This window comes from Malurus melanocephalus, unplaced genomic scaffold (assembly GCF_030028575.1).
Source record: "Malurus melanocephalus ecotype Western Australia unplaced genomic scaffold, MMel_1.1 scaffold_365, whole genome shotgun sequence".
Classification (NCBI taxonomy): domain Eukaryota; kingdom Metazoa; phylum Chordata; class Aves; order Passeriformes; family Maluridae; genus Malurus; species Malurus melanocephalus.
The window spans coordinates 315,341-335,518 of record NW_026623597.1 but is presented as its reverse complement, the minus strand read 5'-3'; the positions used below and the strand labels follow the sequence as shown (position 1 = coordinate 335,518).

Sequence of the window (20,178 nt, the reverse complement as noted above, 5' to 3'; positions counted from 1 at the left end):
GTATTTTAAACCCTTATTGTATGGCATGCAYGTGAAGCATTCTGGCAAGCTGTTCCTTTCTTCCGTGCTGCTTATTTTGATTCTGATAGAGAAAATGTTTTCCTGTGTTACGTAAGATTTGTCTTGCACAGAGCTTTGAAATGACGTCTCTACTTCACTACCTCCCCCCGCTGATGACTTTAAAGATGTCTTTTACACACGGATGAATATTCTAAGGAAGTGATTATGCTAATGTAGTGTTTAAAAGTGATACTACCCCAACCTTTAAAAACAAGCCTAAAAAAAAAAAAAAAAAAAAAAAAAAAAAAAAAAAAAAAAAAAAAAAAAAAAAAAAAAAAAAAAAAAAAAAAAAAAAAAAAAAAAAAAAAAAAAAAAAAAAAAAAAAGCTTTTTTCCTAGATGGATTGTTCAGCTAAGTCAACGTATTTTCGAAACAGAAAGAAAAAGCCCTCCAGGGCTGAATACTATTTTTGCAAGTTCAAAAGAAGGCTTGGTACTCCTAGGGCAGCTCCCCAYGGCAGCACCGCCGCCCACGCTCGCAGTGAAATGAACAGCTTTAAAAAGAGTGGCCTTCGTCACTCCGCCGGGTACAAAGAAAAAGGCAGTCGCTTATGTAACTCTTTTAAAGAAACCTGATCCTCTCGCTCCCCCCTTTCGTTTTGTGAGTTAGCGCTTTGTTTGGGGATCCAATTCTGCCGTAACCTTCCASGCCGAGCTCCTGCGTCCTTCCTCTACTGTCTCGCACAGGTATGCGTAGGTTGTTTTTATTTATTTAATTTTTTTTTTTAACTCATGGCTTATTTTTCCCAGAAACGTAGAACAAGTGCTTGCGAGGTGTGACTCAGCATGTTTGGGAGGCTTTCATTTTATTTGCAGGCAGAGAGCAAGCTCATTTAAATGCAACTGGGGGTTATTTTCTTCTTCTTTTTTTATTTATTTTTTCCTTTTTGAAGTGATGGTTCAGAAACCTTTTATTTTCCCTCCAGAGGTGGGGAAGACCTCTGAGGAGGAAGACTTAGGAGAGTGTGTTGAAAATGAGGGTGCCACGCAGCAATGTCTTTTTCTGGCTGTAGATTCAGGTATTAGAAAATTAATTATTGTTTGGTCTTCCAATAACTTCTCAAGCGCTTGCAGGTGGAAATGGTGGTACACCAAGGCCATGGGTTCTCAGATCCTCCCAAAAGAATAGCTTTGATGAATGTAAGAGAAGGGGAATTAATTCTAAAGTAATATTTTAATAGCATCTTAGAAATGGAAAGAGATGCTGTTTGTATGTTTTACAACAGATGGAGAAAGATGAAATGTCTTGACTCTGCTACAAAGTTTGCAAGACCATATGGCTTATAAGCCATACAAGCCAAAGATATCCCTCAGTCTTGTGCCTGGAGCTCTTTTCCTCCATAGTGGATATATCTGTATCTTTAAATATTTCATGTTTTATGTGTTGCTTTACATTTTATCCAATAATATGAAAGGTTTGCAATTAAAGCCTTTAAGGATATACTGGTAAGGGCATGGCATTTTTGTTTTTGGAGTTTTGAAATACCTGCCTCTTTAATATTCAGTTCCTGGTTTTATTATATTTTCTGGCTTAGTCTAATTAAAAGGAAATAGTTTGTGAATGAAATACTAGTTCTCAACTCTTTTATACTATATATTTGCACTGTATTTTGCCTTACATGCTCATTTATAATTTTTTTTTCCTGGTGGACTTATTTTAAATTGGAAGTCCTATATGTGAGACTGCCACATGTAGCAAGAAAAGGACACCTATGGGTGGGTTCTGACTTATTAAAAAAAGAAAGCCCAGAGGATTAGTATARATGTGTGCCCAGAGATAATAGAGCTTCCAAATATGACACTCCTTGGCTTGATCTGTGAAAGTGAAATCTCCTGGTATCTGCAATCTGGCCCTGGTAATATTGTTTGGGATATTCTGAATTTTAAAATCTGCCAATCCAGAACATCTTTGTCCCTTGAAATCTGTGCAKTTTTTTTCTGGCTGCCAGGTTGTTTGTTGGCTCTTAAGTGGCACAGCTCTTTAAGTCACACTTGTCCAGAGAATATTCAGTAATCTCATTTTTCCTGTTTCCCTCTATGAGTGTATTCAACATGGTCAAGTTTTATCATCCTTGTTTCTGCTCTAGCAGAGTTTCTGTGGYAGTGSACACAATGTATCTGTARAGAGCTTAGGCAAAGCTTTATCTGAATTCTTTCCACGTTCTTGAATCGTTTGTAGATGCTCTGTGAATATTCAGAGGAGTTACTCAGGTCAGTTCACTCAGTGGGTTAACTNCTCATTTTTCCTGTTTCCCTCTATGAGTGTATTCAACATGGTCAAGTTTTATCATCCTTGTTTCTGCTCTAGCAGAGTTTCTGTGGYAGTGSACACAATGTATCTGTARAGAGCTTAGGCAAAGCTTTATCTGAATTCTTTCCACGTTCTTGAATCATGTGTAGATGCTCTGTGAATATTCAGAGGAGTTACTCAGGTCAGTTCACTCAGTGGGTTAACTAAAGGTTTATGGCAGAAAATCATTAACTTGAGTCCAAGGGGCTGCACACGGGTATGTTACATTCTGCCAGTACTTTTTGACCTTTGYGAATTACTTGTTTATTTTCATTTAAGCAACAGTTTTAAAAAAATGAACTATACCCTATTCCTACCTTCTTGATAAAAGATTTGGCTCCACCTAAAGATTTTGGTTTTTTATGTTCTGTTTTCTTATTTTCCCTATCTTGGAGTTYTAATGCACTCTTTATTTAATATTCTAGAAATACTGTTTCATTCTCTGGCTTTTGCTGGTATATTTTTCTTGGCACCTTTCTTAAGTACGCTTCTTCAAAAGTTTGCAACAACTGAATTTTTCAGTTTAGAAAAAGGATTTATTGACACGGAAAAAGTCAGTTATGTAATATTTTAAGTCCCTAGATGAAAATATAATGTTCAATCTATGTGTAATGATAWCTTTCTACACAGTGGCTGCTGGCTTTTTCCTTTCAAAATGCTCGGTCTTTTATAAACCTCTCCTGTCTACTAAAGAAAATCATGCATTCCTGACAGGCAATACCCATGATGAAGAGTGGAAGGACTGGCTTCATCGCTATGTAAATAATTTGTGATGGTTGCCTTGCTGCTTGCTCATAACTTTATTTTTATTGTGCTGCGTAGGGTGGGGCATGGAAGTCCTAGCATGCACCAGGTCCATGCTGAAGAGTTTGTAACACAAGTAACTCTAACTTGTTTATAAAAAACAGCCCAATGGGCTCATTGGTTAATGCTTCATTTTAGATCAAACAGTAATGAGCTTACTGTAGTGATTAAAAATTCATCAGTCTGTGATACTGCTGTGTTTTGGGTTTTTTCAGTWTGGCATGCTTTAGGATTCACTAGTGAATATCTTTTGTTCTTTTAGCATCACACATGGCCAATGAATYGAGGCCCTGCCCGTGTGATATTGGAGACAGGTTTGACTATGGRGGCCGTGGGCAGGAGGTGCAGGTTGAGCACATCAAGGCCTATGTCTGCAAACCCTCTGCCAGCACCGACAGAGCCGTGATTGTGATCCACGACATATTCGGATGGCAGCTCCCAAACACCAGATACATAGCTGATATGCTAGCAACTAACGGATATATGTAAGGAATACTACTGTTTTCAAAGTGCCTTTTTMATAAGAAAGTTTGTTGAACCGTTTCCTTGTTATCATATAAACCACACAAACAGAAATAATTCCACAGTCTGTCTTTACCCCTTTCTCCAAAGCATTTCCTCTTAAAACAATGAAAGATGTCTAAAATAGTTGAGTAGTCTTACTATAATGAGTTCATAGGTAAGCACAGAAGAAGAGAGGAGAAGCAGAAAATTTTCTTATTCTGCATCATTCATCCTCTATGAGCCTGAAACAGCTTGCTTCCTCCTTCCCTCTGTGCAACTTGGCTGTTATGGTAAAAATTCCAAAGAAGCTGAAGATCTTTTTATGAAGAGTTACTGTACTAACTTGTGCCAAATTGGGAAACAAATGCCGAAATATGTGGAAAACATACCGAATATTCCCTTTTCTATATTACCGGGTTAGCGTTCCTTCTAGCCCAAATGTGTGTATCATGTAAATTGTACTTTGTTTTGTTCGGTTTTGACTTTCTTTTTTAAGTTTGGTAGGAAACAACTAAGGATTTTTAGTTACAGTTAACTATTTATKAAATTAATTCATTAATTTAAACAGGGCAAAATGTAACTGGAAATTATACTGTCTTCTTATTAGATGCAGAACATTATTGCTGGTATAATGCTTTGATGTGGGTTAGGTACTATGTATTCAGCAAAATTAATTTGTTGTGTAGTACATGTGATCTTCCCTTTAATCCTTTTTCAATATTATTTCATGAGCATAAAATATTTTCATTTTTCTTGCAGAGCCATCTGCCCAGATTGTTTTGTGGGACAAGAAGCTTGGAAACCTTCTAATGACTGGGCATCTTTCGATGACTGGGTGAAAACACGAGATGCTGGCAAAACAGACAAGTACAGTTGTTCCTTGTCCAGTGAGGGRACATCCTTATTTCATAGGAATTTTTTCCTCAGTAAAGATGTAGCATTAAATCCTAATTTATTAGCGGGTCAAATGTAGCTGGATGCCCACAAACAGACATTTCATGCTGCTCATGGGACAAGCACGTGGTTATGTGAGTGGTGCTTTATGGATAAAAGTAGAGGTTTGAACAAGAAGAAAAGTGCCCACTGTGCACCTGTGCAGAGAGTAGAAGTGAAATAAATGACTTGAAAGAAATGAACCAGCAAAGGCTGGAAAATGCAGCTCACTGCTGCCACTTCAGTTTGATTCAGTTCTCTCAGGGAGGCACAACTTCCATGGATTTTAGATAGGGTGCAAATGCAGTCAGTGAACATTGTAACTAGGGAACACTTCTACTCCCCATCAGATCACAGCTAGTTCAAAACATACTGCTTTCCCTCTGCTGTGTTTTCCTCATTTTTATCTGACACATAGCTTGATTGCATAAAGTTACTGCTGATTTAGAAAAAACAGCTTTAAATTTGCTTTCACAATTTTACAACATATTTGTCTTCCTCATGAGAGGTAATTTACCTGTAAGTCACATTTGTGACAACAGAATGCTCTCGACTGGCTGTGTGTCTCAAACTTTTATTTGTGCTAGCCTATATGACAACTACTGCTATTTGTGAAATTAATTGGACTGCTATTCATAAAATCACCTCATGTCCTAGTAACAATGATCTAGGAAGTCTGATTTTCTCCTTTGTCTACTCCACTGGAATTTCTCAAGTTTTAGAAATGAATGATAGTATAGTAGTGCTGTGGGTTGACCCCAGCCAGCAGTCAAGCACCTGTGCCATCACTCCCCCAAGAGGAACAGGGGAGAGAATAAGAGAAATAAAGAAAATGGGTTGAGATAAAAACAGTTTGATAARTAAGGGAAAGAGGGAAACCAGGTGTGATGCAAAGACAGTCACTMCATCCCAGAAGCAGACTGATGCCCAACCAGTCTCTGAACAGGAGAAGGCCAGGGGAACAAAGCTAGAGCCTTAATTCACTTTCATTTGCATTTTTCAGAGAAATTGATGTCGTCATCAAGTATCTAAGGGACCAATGTGGTGCAAAGAAGATCGGTGTCATTGGGTTTTGCTGGGGTGGAGCAGCAGTGCAACATCTGATGCTGAAAAATCCTCATTTAAAGACYGGAGTGTCCCTCTATGGTAAGCCTGAGATACTACACACTGAGCAGGATACCMRTGCAGAATAGGGCTATTACTGTAAYAAAWTTCAGTRTGACATCTAGTGGAAGAAGGTGATTTTGCTATAAATAATCTATAAATTATTTGATTTTGCTCACTCACATTTTACACTGAAGTGTAGCCAGCAAGATCTACATATTTAAAGAGTGCCATGACCAGGATGACATCTGTGAACACAGTGTACAAGGGACAGAACATGCCATGGCCTCAACTGTGGCTGAGGTTCCTCTTGGCTGGTGATGACAAAAGGGCTGCTGGGCACATCTTTTACATCTTTTAGGCAGTGRTCCCTCATTATTAACAGGAACCATTTTTAACTCTCTGTTTTAACCCTTTCTCTCTCACACTTTAGTTCTCAATGCATTTATCCTACCTTTCATATTTTTCTCACAAACCTCTGCACTTCTACATAACCCAGACCAACTTATATTAATTAGAGGTGAAAGCAAATGGAAGGTATTTTTCCAGAAAGATTAYTGGAACTGTTTAGCTGCACTGATATGCTGATCAGTTGAGTCAAATTATTCAGTGTTACTTGCTAATTTTTTAACTTTTCTATTGCAAYAATCTCAGGAATGAAGAGTAGCCAGGGTAGCAGCTGGTTAGTTTCACTKTAACTTTAATTCAAATATATTTGAATTGTCAAAATTACAATGCCAATTGGTTATGAATTCATATCAGTATAAATATATGTACACTGAATTCCTAATGATGTATGTGGAATGATGAACATTTACAATTATCTTAAAAATGGCCTTTCCAAACTAGAGCTGAGCAGTTCCAAAGTGTCCATCTTTCACAGAACCTGTCTCTGATGGTGATCAGAAGCAATTGCTCGAAGAAAACCACAAAAATGGGGCAAGTGTAACCATTCTTCCCTGATTTTTTYGCAYAGAACTGGTCTTTTCATCTTTAATRACATCACRAACWTCCTACAACAAAAAGGACTTTTAAGCAAAGTGTATTTAATTCCATTACACACTGATCAGCTTTAACTGATGAAAATGTCTTGGAGTTTCACTGTTTAGATTTTGTAATGTTTTAGCTACTTTGGGCAGCATAACTCATTGTATATGTTTTCTTCTTCCTTAGGAGTGATCAGGCGCTTTGAGGACAAATACAGTTTGCTGCATCCTACCTTCTTCATTTTTGGTGAGAAGGATGACATCATCCCACTGGAGCAGGTGAGTTTCCCATCAGATATTTGTCTTTATCATGCTTTTCATGCTTGTTTTGTAATTTGGTTTTTAATGAAGAAAAAGTAGAAAACTAATTTGCACTTTTCTTTCACTAACTCTTACAGTACTTCTACACAAATTTACTTTGTTCATCCCCAAATCAAAAAGTTTTACCRTGACACTAAAAYATATTTTCTGTTCCTGTTTGAAAGKATGGATGATTGTCATCARTTCCTAGGAAAAGAACAAGAATCCAAAGAAAGGCTTCTGACAAGTTTCAGACAGGAGACCCTCTTTAGTGATATTGATGGTAAATCAGCAGAAAGTTGCCATCTGTCCCAATGGAATCACCAGTTGTAGGAGAATTTTAAAAAATCTGTGGCTACCCTTTTCCTTTTTCTGCTGTCCTGCAGAGATTCTCCTTTCTGTTACTCTGTCAAGAGCCTTTCTCTGGAGCCTGAGTGCAGAATGACTGGAGAAAGATGATTATCTGCCAAGGGGATCAAAGAGAAAAACATTTTTACTGAGTGGTTATGGTTATTTTATGAGTTGGCTTTAATTTACCTACCAAAAATGCCAGTTRCTTTGAACTTCTGTTTTTATCTGTGCCACTCCTCCCTCAATTTCAAATTAATTCAAACCCTTCMCCTCATTTTTTTTTCAGTGAGGTCTATCAGGAATAACTTATACAGTGTTCACTACACTAGGTGTTTTTACTTTTACAGGTATTATTGTAGTAATCCATATAATTATTTTGACATTTTATAYAGTCACATGCTGATATTTTACTGGGGAAAAAAGCCTAGTTAAATAAAGCAAGCACAGTAACAGAAATGCTTTTAGGTATAAAATTATCAGCAGAGAAAACAGTGGCAACAATAAATTATGTCTGTCTTTCAGAAAATTAAAAAAAACAGGAAAATTTGAGGACTGCAAATATAGAATGTGTCAAATTTGTACTCGGCCAACAAAGAACATTCTGTGTTACAGGTTACCTCGCTGGAGCAGAAGCTTAAACAAAACTGTAAAGTTGATTACGAAGTTAAAATTTACCCCGGACAGACGCATGGGTTTGTGCATCGCAAAAGAGAAGATATCAATCCTCAAGATAAACCTTATATTGAGGMAGGAAGGAAGGATATGATCAACTGGTTGAATAAATACCTTTAGGTTAAATTCATATCAATAAACAAAATCAATCATTGCAGGAAATCAGAAAATAATACAGACTATATTGCTTAAAATGTTTCTTACAACCATAAAAATATTTTGTAAAACTCTTCTGCAATGACACTGCTAATTTGCACTTACCTTCTAAGTACAGGCTTAGAAATGGCTTTTCAAATGCTGAAAGCTATAGATGTAAAGAGGATTTTTAAAACTGAACTTGTGTATCTTAAAATTATTAGAATTTCATGTGGMATATTTTCTGGCACCTGAAAGTTTAATTTTTTTATATCAATGTCCACTTGATTAAAAAAACATTGAAACTCTGATCACACTTGAGAAATTCTCTTCTTAAAACTGTGTTTAGAATTGTTTAGTGGTGAGATTTTCAGTTCCAAGATTTTCAGCTTTTAAGTAAATACAGTTCTGGGTTGGAAGGCTGGGACATTTTCTTGGAAACAGAGTATTCAGAATTCATGAAAAGAGAGTTAGAAAAAGGAAGAGAAAGACAATGGAAAGAAATGTATGGGCACTGAAGGGGAGCTGCAAAAAGTTGGGAGCCACTACTGAAGAGAAGAGACTAGAGAAAATCACATCTTGATACAAATCCTTTCATCCCTCGTGGTTTCAGGCAGTTCAGTCCTGTCTTCTGAACTTCATTCAGAAGAAATCTAATCTGAATCTAAACCAACCTGGATGATCATGTTACCTCCAYAAACCCTTCCTGTATCATCAGGTTTCCCTCTGCTGTGATTTAATTGGTTATTATTATTATTATTGGTAAGGCACAGCCCATCTCCATCCCCACTGACTAAAGGAACACTCCCAGCGTAATTCCCAATAACCAAGTCTTGAGGTCTTGCCTGTATCCATGATGAGGGAATAGATGTGGCTAAAATATTGTACTGAACATTGTCCACTTTCACCTCAGTGAAATGAGCTCAGCTTTGACAGAATATTGCCTGCCAATGTGCAGCCTCTCCATTGTTTCCATGGCCTCACAATATTTTTCTTTCTGCAGTTGCTGCTGCCAGCCATGCCTGACAGATCCCTCATGAAGTCACATTCTCTCTGGCTCTTTCCTAGCTGGGGGTGTGTAGGTCCCAAATCCCCAGCAGTGCTTTTTGCTCCCTCCATTTGGTCCCCATTCTTTGTATCACTCCTTCCCTCCTGCAATGCACTGTGTATCTCCCATGAGAAAACAGTCCTCTCTGTGCCACACTGAGCTAATATTAAAGAAAATCTCCTGTCTTTCAAAAAGATTACATGCAGACCTCTGAGGCAAAAGAGGCAAAATCTTTCCTTACTCCTTGGTTCATGCCCTTGGTCAGTGATTATCACTCTTCTCTGGTTGGGACATTGTTCACTGTGTTTCCAACTTTTTGCTGAATGATTTCAGGAGAAATGAATTCTTGATGGATCCAGCCAGTGCAGAGAAAGCCTCTTCAGGTCTGCAGGGCATTGCTGCCAAGAGTCACATTGGAACAGAGTCCCTCCTCATTGGAAGTAAGAAATTCCATGATACCTTCCCTGATCCTGCCCTTGTGCTTGATCTGTGCAGATTCCTGGTGACTTCTACACAGAAGGAAGGCCCAGACAGTAACTTCTGTGCTTCCTGCTAGTCCTGGAGGGCTCTGTGCCCAGCAAGTAGAAGAGAAACCTTTTCCCATGAGATAACAGCAGACACCTCTGTGCAGGTGCATCTTATGGGTGTGCTTGCCCAGCTCTAGGGATTGGGAATGTAACCATGCACAAACCTTCCTGGAAGGAAATATTGTAGGCTTGCAGTTCAGATAGTCTGTAAAGTGTAAATTCAATTCCCAGCTCTGGATTCATGCCCAATTTATCAGGGTTGCTATGAGAACAGAGAGAGATAAYGAAATTGAATCCCCTGCAACTATTGTTTTTTATGAAAGAGTCTTGGTTTCTCTGAAGGTATTATCTTGGTTGGCAAACCTGTCCAGCTTGTTTTTTTATGTGAATGAACAGATGTCTCAGGGAATAGGGCTAAGAGTTGCCAAGTTTTCTGTGAGATAGGGAAAGACTCTGAAACTGAGGAGTATTTTGCCGAAATTAATTTTCTTTGGAGAATTCAGAGTCACTTGCTGTTGCACGGGTGTTGCATTTTATTATATATTTGTTTTCATAGGAAAAAATAAATTGAGTGCATTAGAAAAGATCATTTCCAGCAGGTCAAGGGAGGTCATCCTGTCCCTCTRCTCAGCCCTGGTGAGGCACATCTGGATGCTGTGTCCAGTTCTGCACTCCTCAGCCCAGGAGAGACAGGGAGCTCCTGGAGCAGGTCCAGYGGATGGCAACAAAGGTGATGATGGGTCTGGAGCATCTCTGACAAAGGAGGGCTGAGGGAACTGGACTTTTAGCATTGAGAAGAGACAATTGAGACGGGGCCTCATCCCTGTCTGTCAGTATCTGGAGAGAGGGTGTCAGAGGACAGAGCCAGGCTCTTCTTGGTGGTGCCAGGCAACAGGACAAGAGGCAATGGGCAGAAACTGAGGCACGGGAAGTTCCACCTGAATATAAGGAAGAACTTCGTCATTGTGCAGGTGACTGACACTGGAACAGATTACCAAAAGAAGTTGTGGAATCTCCATCACCAGAGGTATTCCAGRGCTATCTGGATGCAATCCTGTGCAATGAGCCCTAGGACGACTCTTTTTGAGCAAGGAGATTGAACCAGATGACCAGCTGTGGTTTCTTCCAATGTTACCAGTGATTTTCTGATTCTGTGAAATACAACATCTAAGATGAAGAACTCAGAAAACTCAGTTGCTGGCACAAGCATTTTGGTAACATCTGTTATTCTTAATCAGTTTGATATTGTACTGACCTAATTTCTGCTCCTTAATTTGCTGACCTTTCTTTACACACRGAATGGGAGCTCTTTTATGGGTTTCAGTTTAATCTTTATGGCAACAATTTTTAATCAACAAAATGTATCTACAACTGTGCTCCATTTTCTGCATTGCTATCTGTCAAATCCACATTTTTTGTTAGGGTTTTTTTTTTACTGTGGTGTCCAAACCAAATAGTCACTGATTTAGTTTGTTAATTTTTCTCAGCTTCAAAAATGCTTCCCATCTTCTGGCCTGCAAGCAGGAGGGCATTCGTGCTTTATGGTGCGTTACAAGAGGTTGTGYACTTGCTTTAAAAATGTGTCCCTCTGCACAGCACCAGCTGCACTGGTGTGGGGAGCAGCTCTCCTGCCTCAGCTGCAGCCTCTGACTCCRAGGAACTCTGCTGCTGGGTCTTGAAGGGGCTTTTTTGTCTGAATTTTTTCTTCAGAGCTGACCCTAGGGAGGGAGCTGAATGATTGCTGTGCTGGATTAGTGAGGCTTCAGGGCGAGAAGCCTGACCAGAAGTTGAACTTGATGGAATTTGGGGAATTGATGGAAGATGTGACAGAGATGACGACACCAATAGACTCAGATCCAGCTCATCTGAATGCCTTGTTGTGACTCATTCTGGCCACATTCACAGGCATWCTAAGCCTGCTATTTAGGACTGTAGTTGCCTGCATAGCTTGTGATCAAACTGTACTCCATTCCTCTAACTAATGACATTTAAATATGTTTCACCACAGACCAGGAGTGGTAGCTTAGCTCTAKAAAGGTGCACTGGGGACACCATTTTCCAGGTAGGTTGTTTTGTCACAGGGACATAAAACCATTTAGTTTCATTTTATTTGAGAAGAGACAAAATAAAGGTAGACCCACTGAGAGCACTTTAGTCAGAGCTCCCATGGGAAGGGTAGTGGGAATTTGGTACCTACTGCCTCTTTATTCCTTCAAAAGCACATTTTAATTATTTTCTTATTTCTCATATTTGGCACTGAATTTTATCAATGCCTCAGKGAGTAACAGAATGCTGAATTTCAGAAAGTGAGGAGTGGAATGGGCTAATAAAGCTCCAAAACAAAGTTCCCCTTTCAGACCATCAGTGGAGCAGATGGTGACACCTGTGGCAATACATTTCCTTTCCTTCCCTTCCTGCCACTGCTATGTTATGAGCTGGTGAGGAAATTTTGCATCTGGGCTGGTAGTTTGCCCAGAATTTCAGCAAAGCTATGATAATATTATTTGTTAAGGGGATTGCACATTATTCCAACTTCACTAATAAACTGTTTCTCAGTTTTACTTCCAGGTGTTAAGCTTAGAGACTGTTGAAAATTTCTTTAAAGTTATTTCTTTTTTTTCCCCCAGAATTCTTAGAAAAACAAGAAATTTGCTAAGATACTTTAGATGGATGGCTAATCAATCCCAAGTGAAAAAAACTATGTCCTTCACTAAAGACAAAACGCAATTACTTCCTCTGACTCCTGCAAAAGCAGGAGGTAATTTTTAGACATGGGTTTACAAGAAGAAAGAGATGAAGGGATACCTTGCATGTTGTTGTATATATTTGCAAAAACCGTAGTTTGCAGTGCTCTGTGAYGTTTGGAGAGCAGTGAGCTGTGAAAGCTCTCCCTGTCAGTAGGACAGCAGGTAGCAGCTCAGGGAGCAGTGCACGTTGATCCTATCGGGTGGCTTGAATAGAATGAGAGCTGGCTAATGTCCCCTTTTTCCCCTATTTTCCTCACCCAGCTGGTTTAGCTACAGCTTCACTCAGAATTTTTCTTGCTGATACACAGAGATACCCTGGATGAAAATTAAAGGGACAGGCTCAGCTGTGATCTGCTACAGAAGAAATCAAATAGCTCAACAGGGCAAAGCAAAGTAGAGCTGGCCTCCAGTWCAGGGGAGCTCCTGATGTGTAGAGGTTGTATATCCCACCTGTATTTTCAGATGTGATAACCAGAAGAATGTTCTCCCTTTATAGTGGAGTATAACAAACAGGGCAAGAAAAATTAAAATGATGGAGCCTGCTTTGCTAATATAACTGTGAAATCACATTATTAAAATCCCTCTAAGCTGGGAAAATGGGTGTAGCAATGTCCTGCAGCAACATTGTTGCTGCTCATTTCTAGCCCACCAAGGCAGAGGGCAGTGCTGTTGTGCTTGACCATGTCAAGGTTGTTGCAAGCAACCATAAACTTGTTTTGCTCCAAGCCCGAGCTGGGCTAAAGCTGCATAGCCTTGTCAAATGGGTGCTTTKCTTAATATAAGCAGATTATGTCATCTTGAAATTGTAATTCATAGCAAAGTGGGACTGGGCTTGTACTGCAGTCAACCCAGTTGACTGGCAACRGGGTTAGAGGGCATTTAGTCCTGTCTTTTTTGCCTGTGCAAAATACTGCTGAGGCCCAGACCTAATTATCTGTCTGCATAACATCTCACTCTCACACATTTGTCACTTTTTGCAGRTGAAATATCTGTGAGCAACTACCTATGGCAAGTGACTCCATGCAGAGCAGCAGAACCACAGAACAGGAAGAGATGGCACAGTTTTAGGATCTTTCCAGTAGGCCTGGGAAAYAGGAAGCAGAAAAAGTCTGATAAAGCTGTAAGAGACAAAGAATGAAGAGTTACCTGGTAGGATGAAGAGGGAGAACATAGTTGGCTGTGAAAAGGGGAAGTGTGGGAAGTGGGCACCAAAGAGAGCAGAGAGTGGTGTTGGTTGATGAAAAACAGAGTTGTGGGAAAAGCAGAGTGTTCAAGAACTTCAGTGAGAAGCGGAAGTGACGCTGAACAAAAGGAGACCTGAGACTGACCCTTGAAGACYACTTTCACTAATCCATGTTCATCCTACCTGTGCTGATTTTCTTTATTAAAAATCTGGAATAAGTCTAGTYTCCCTGTGAGGACAGCCAGAGAGATTTTGAAAAATCAAATAGGCAAATGAAAGGTGGTATAGAAAAGAAAATAGAAAAGCAAAAGGGAGAGAAAGGGCAGGTAATGCAGATGTGGGGTGTGCAGGTGGGGAAAAACACTGGCAGTAATGGTGTTTCCTGAATGTTATCCCAGGCATCTGCTCAACTTTCCTGGCTTAGTGAGCCAGGAATCAGCCCTGACTGAACACTAAATAATTTTAGCAGAGGTGCCTTGTTTGGAAAGGAGCAAAAATTCAGCAGTACTAAGTGGAGGTATAGTCTGTTTGTGGAGAGAGATGAAGGGAGATCTGCTTCAAAGGAGAGGCAGTGAGTYAGCCCTGGAGGCAAGGCAGGGGACATTTCTACTGCCGGGTGCCCAAGAGATCTGAGGAGATAAACACTTCTTGCTGTCACTAAGCCTTTCTCCATCACACTATGAAAAATGGCACTGTAAGAGACAGGTGGCCTTGTGTTGCTTCGTGGCTGTTGCTGGGTGATTTGTAGATCATATGCCAAAGTTCAAAGTTAAATTCCCARGAATTGCTCAACCCAAGATAATGCCAGGAAGTAGTCAGCAAAATTGGTGAGATGATGGAAATTATTCCTCAGTAAGACAAAAGCATCTTGGGGAAAAATTACCATCTGGGATTTCTGTCACCCACCCCCTTCCCTTACTGAGCCGCAGTTTCACTGCCTCTCCAAATGCACTTTTTTCTGCTGGGCTGATGCCAAATGGTACATGCAAAGGGGACTGAGGAAAAACATGTCAGGATGTTTCAGTAGAAAGCCAAGGAAAGMAATTCAAAGCAAGAGGTAAATCAGGAATGAATAGAATGGAAAAATTATTTCTTTCCCCCATGTAAACTGGGGAGTGGGAGTGGAAGGCAGGAAAAGAGCTGGAAGAGAAAGGAAAAGAAAGAGTCAGTACTGGTTCATGCTATACCCATAAGAGGGAGGTGGGGGGGCTTAGCAGATCCCTGCAGGCTGATGGGGTGGAAAGGGTACCATTCCAAGCCTTATTGCTTTCCAGCTGGCTTGGATTGATGGTGTTTGCTATTCCCATGRTATCTCTTATAGCATCTGCCTGATGTACTAATGACAAGATGCTTCATTCACCACTCAAAAGAGGGATTAGGGCTCAAATCGCCATTCCAGCTTGTCACTCACYAAGGAATTAAAATCTTCTTTGAATGTGGAATTTACTGACCCCATGGGAGAGCCTAAGACTAAGGAAATGATGCTTTAAACATGAGATCACTGTAATAAAATAATGCATTAGTTGGAGAGTGTTCGTCTTTCCAAGCTGTGGCTGAGAGCCACTGGACAACATTACACAGGCACCACGCTCATGGTCCAGCCAGATCATCACAAATACCCCAGGTGTTTCCTCCTCTGAACCCCAGGAACCCCAAGAGAAGGCTAGGTTTTAAGGAGTTTACTTGGCTATTATGGCAGAGTTTTTGTTCTGTGTTTTTCCTAGTAGAGAAAAATATCTGCTTAATATCCTGGTTTGTCACTGACAGCTGGCCATGGTCACAAATTTGAGTCAGGGGGCTGTGCAGAAATTCACTCTGAATTTCATCTGAGCAGAAGACTGATGTTGATAAGGGTGCCCTAAATGAACTTATATAGATGTGCCCACATGGGAACATCAGCTTCATGTCATGCAAGCCAGTGATCTCTTTTAGCTCAGCCATGCTGTGAGATTTTACAGTAGAAGTGAGCTGGTACTGAGCTAAATATGCACAGTGCTGGAGAGCAGCAATATCTCAGGAATAATTCTGACCTTACTCCTTTGGAATATAATTATAATTTGAGCCCAAATGTGCTGCAAGTTGAAGCAATTGTGTTGTAGTTAATGGAGTTACTATGAACTGATGGACAAGATATGATTCATGGTCCAAATCCCTTCTTGGGCGGGGATTTACCTCTGAATCCTTATTCCTTTCATCTCTGGAACAATCCCTGCTAACACCAGTGGCTCTCTCCAGCTCTCTGATGATGGAGGGCTTGCAGCCTCTCTTGAGAGAAGCCTGTTTCCATGTGATCACCAAGGCTGATGAAATCTCTTTGGAAGACTTAAACTGTATCTGAGTTCCCCCAGGAATGAAGCACAGGTGGGCAGCCTAGCTTGTGCCACGCCCACAGATCATCCCTCAGAAGGCAGTTCCCTGGATGGGCTATGCCAACTGAAAAATCCCCAGAGCCCACAGCAATGGACAGATCCTACAGCTTCTACAAGGCAGAACATTAGGAAGGTAAGCCCAAGCTAGCAGATGTCATGGTCTCCTTCAAGACAGCTACAGCTGTCCTGCCTCCTTGTTTCTGCAGAGAAGATTTGTGATTGTAGGGATGTTGAACTTGAAATCCCAAATCCTGCCATGTGTGCCTATCCCAGTTAAGGACATTTTCTCGCCTCTTTTGATTCTGTCTGTCTGCCCTCTGTTCTTCCTCGTCCCAGGTCCTCTGCCATCCCTGTACCTGACACTTAGTGTCATCTCATATCAGAGATCGATCACTGGACCACAGCAGCAAGCAAAGCTGAAGCTCAGATTCTGGAAGGTTCTAAGTTCAGAAAAATTAAKTCTTGAAGGTCTTGAATGTAAGAGATCCCTTCTATTGAACTGAATTTCAAAGTGGCTTAATGAATCTGTACAATTAATGCACATTTCCTTAGTTTAATGTCACCCCCTAGTGTCATTTGGGTCCAGTTTCCACTGCTGTATTTTTYMAGACCAGTYTTGAATTCTTAYCTCTTCCCTCCAGTAACCTTGCAGRTGTCCCAAGAGACACGYCAGCASCCATGCCCCTGGGAAAGTGACAAAGATGGATTCAGCTCAAGAGGTGAAGTTGCCAAGATCTCAGACTTTAAACGTTTATCCCAGGGAGTTAAGGAATCTTTAAATCTTTCTTTTATCTCTGTCTGGAAGTCAGACACRCAGGTTCGTACAGACACTTGCTTCTTCTACTTTCTCGCAGCAGAGAGCAAGGTTTGGTGGGGACAATTTCTCTCCTGATGCCAAATTTSTAGTAGACTGGTCAGAGGCAACAACTTAGCTGGAAGTAAGTCCAGACAGAYACTTCGAATGTTAATAAGTCTCTTGGACTGCAAGACATCTGCCTGAAAGTCCTGAAGGAATTCCTTGTGAATGTGAAACTGTGGGCTGCTGGCTGAGCTGTGTAAGCTGTCTGTCTTTAGTATCTCTATGCCTGAGCACTGATTGCTGAAGAATTGAGAGGTAGGCAGGACTCAAAATTTGGCCTTGCTCCAAGGGTACAGGTAAGTTGTGATGGCCCTGACCAGCCTCTCYGGGGTCTCCATCTGCAACATTTGCCCATGGGATCAGGAACCCGATTTGACCTCAGCCCTGGGCTTTTAGTCCTTGCCTGAGTTGCATTGTGGTCTGTCTCTCTTTCCCAGGTATGTCTGGCCATGGCCACAGTTTGTGTGACCCCTGGCACATGGACACACTTCCTGCCTTGACCTCATACCTGCCTGGTAATAACTGGATTGTGGCTGGCACTGACTGCCACTGCCAGGACTGCCCCTGGCCTGCAAACCAATTTCTCAGCTGGACCATGAATCTGTTTTGCCACCACAAACTCACCTGATGATCTGGACTCTCAGWTGAACCGAGTCCATCCCTGAGCCTGTCTGCTCTATCATGTTGTGGGAAATATGGGACAAGGCTTGGCAGAAGAGACTTTGTCCTGCCATTCTTTTCTCCCTTGTCTCCTGGATCCCTGATGCAGTTGGCCCACCTCTCTGCYTTGACAAGAAGGAAGCTCTCCCAGTAAAATATGTTTTCCCTGCCCCACCACTGAAGTCTCACTTTTCTGCTGCAAGTCCAGCCTTTTTTTATTGCAAGATGTCTTTCAACTTTTCCCTTCCCATTATCTGTCTCCAAGGCATCTGGAGCCCTGGCCAATGCAGCCTTTTACAATGGCACCATTTTATCAGGCTAGGGTGGGAGTTGCAAGCTGAGTTGCCTCCTGAGCAGTCCTTAGATGTATCTATAGTGACAAATAAGCCACTRAGTTTCAGTGACAGTGCTTATGTACACCATGGTTACTGGATATTTTATTTTAAAATTATTTTAAGCCTTGGAAGACAGGCTGGTAGAGATGGACAAGGTTAAAAATACAGTTTTTGTGGATCCCTGTCCCCGCGCTGGGCTGGAAAGGCACTGCCCCAGCATTGCTCTGAGGCACTGGGATCACTGCTCATGGATTCCACTGGATTAGCACAGCCTCTTGAAGTCATTCTGCCCCCAACACACCTAACAGCAACGCGAAGGGAGTAGGCTGGAGTGGGACTGAGCAGAATGCTTTGAAGCAGGTACCCAGATGGTCYGTGGGTGAACAGAGATTTCAGGAGTGAGGGTTTTGACAAAGATGGGGARTGTACCTCGGAAGCACTTCTGGGGAGCAGGGCCTGGGGCTCATGGTCACTGTTGTGTTATCTGGAAAGTGAGGGGGGACATTGTACGGCATTGTCAGGAATGCGGCCAGCAGATTCCTCAGTGATGGGGTAGCATGAATGACCTCAGAGCACAAATGGTCTGTGCAGCTGGTGCACTCCTCTGAGCATCCTGCCTGTGCCAAGGAGAGCTCAGGGCCCCAGCTCTCCTGGGAGRCAGCCCACACCTTGTAGTGCCCTGCAGACTGTCTGCTGGGGCTGGGGGGAAAGAAAGTGTTGGCAGCTCACACAGTTATTAGCAGTAGAAGCAGAAGGGCAACAGGGTAAGTCAAAGAGTGATTCCCACCCCAGTGTCAAGCACAAAACTCGATCTGAAAATTTAGTGCTGGAAATGCAGGGATTGTGATGGCTCTGAAAMGCTACTATCAGAGATGTTCTGGGTGAATTCTTATAGTCAGTTTGCAAATATAGAGACAAACTGAACATTGTCATAGACTACAATATTAAAAGAATCATGCCACTTTAGGCCCTGGTAAAGGAACTTGACGTTCATATTTCAGCAACTTCCTCTCAYACATCCCCTGTTGATAAGCCTCCACAAAGTGTGGAGTGCTCTACTGGATTCAAGTGGCATCAAATCTTCCATCCCCCTAGATGCTGTTGGTGCCTCTGATAGTACAAAATGGGAACTAAGGAGCTATGTGGGGCTGGGTAACTGAAACACGAGTGCAGATTTCCTCACCCARCTCCTGTGGCAATCATCAGAATCATTAGCCAAGGATGTTGAGAAAATGGTTCACACTAATGCCAACACTTGAGAAACTGAGTGCCCTGTTGAAAATGTGTCAGAACAGCTACTCCCCTCCATGGTTCTTAGAGTACTTGCTGGAGTACGATGGATTTCTCTTTGAAGGGTCAGTGTTCCTTCACAAACACACATCTGGCACCATCTGACTATAGAGCACTCACTATTAGGATATCAAACCTATCCTTTCGAGCTGTGTACAGCTGTACTTGAAGAACTGCTGCTGTTCTGATGTGAATGAAACAGCCTGTTGTGTGCACACTAAGGAGAAGTGATAACAGAAGAGAAAGAATGAAAAAGAGAGCCCTTCTTGACCAGTCCCTTTGCTGTAGCTACTTTAGTCCAGCTGTTCCTCATGCAGTAGTCACTRCTGTGACTTTGTGACACTGGCTGCCATGTCTGGCTCTTGGAAATGTTCATGTTCKATTATTTTTCTGTGTCCTGTCTATACTGAGCCAGACATGCCAGASACAGGATATTCATCATGCTAAACCAACCATAATTCAGAGGAGGAACGGGATGCATTTTCATGCAGTGTTTATTACACATTATAGGCCATCCCCAGTGCTCCCCAATGCTTGTGTGTTTCACTGAAATGGGTTTACCCTGGCTGGATGTCAGACACCCACTRAAATCTCTCTATCACTCTCCCTCCATGGCTGGAYAGGGGAGAGAAAATMTAACTAAGGGTTCATGGGTTGAGATAARGACTGGGATATATCACTCACCAATATTGTCATGGGCAAAACAGGTTGGAATTAGAGATAATAATTGAATTTATTGCTAACAGAATCAGAGCAGGATTATGAGAAGTAAAATAAGACTTTAAAAAACACCTTCCCTACACTCTTCTCTCCTTCCTAGCTCTACSKCCYCCACAGYCTGGGACCAAACTTTCCAAGACACTAAGGCAGTTTTGATTACATCATATTTCCATATTCTGTCAGTGTTGACTTTGACCAACACCTTGGCTGCCAGTTGGACAAAATGTGTGCATGACAGAGGTGTAGGTCTTAAATTATGGAGGCCCTAAAAGGCTTCGTTAGTAGTGCAGCAGCCCTAGAGC

At 41.4% G+C, this 20,178-nt stretch overlaps 1 protein-coding gene across 1 annotated transcript; it reads left to right on the top strand.

Moving 5' to 3' along the window:
- Window positions 1-461: 461 nt before the first annotated feature.
- LOC130580830 (carboxymethylenebutenolidase homolog) lies at window positions 462-8,449 on the top strand. The gene is made up of 6 exons (XM_057378581.1): window positions 462-746; window positions 3,416-3,638; window positions 4,417-4,524; window positions 5,594-5,736; window positions 6,868-6,959; window positions 7,944-8,449. The coding sequence occupies exons 2-6, from the start codon at window positions 3,424-3,426 to the stop codon at window positions 8,121-8,123; spliced, it is 738 nt and encodes a 245-aa protein (XP_057234564.1). The 5' UTR covers window positions 462-746; window positions 3,416-3,423; the 3' UTR covers window positions 8,124-8,449.
- Window positions 8,450-20,178: the final 11,729 nt, after the last annotated feature.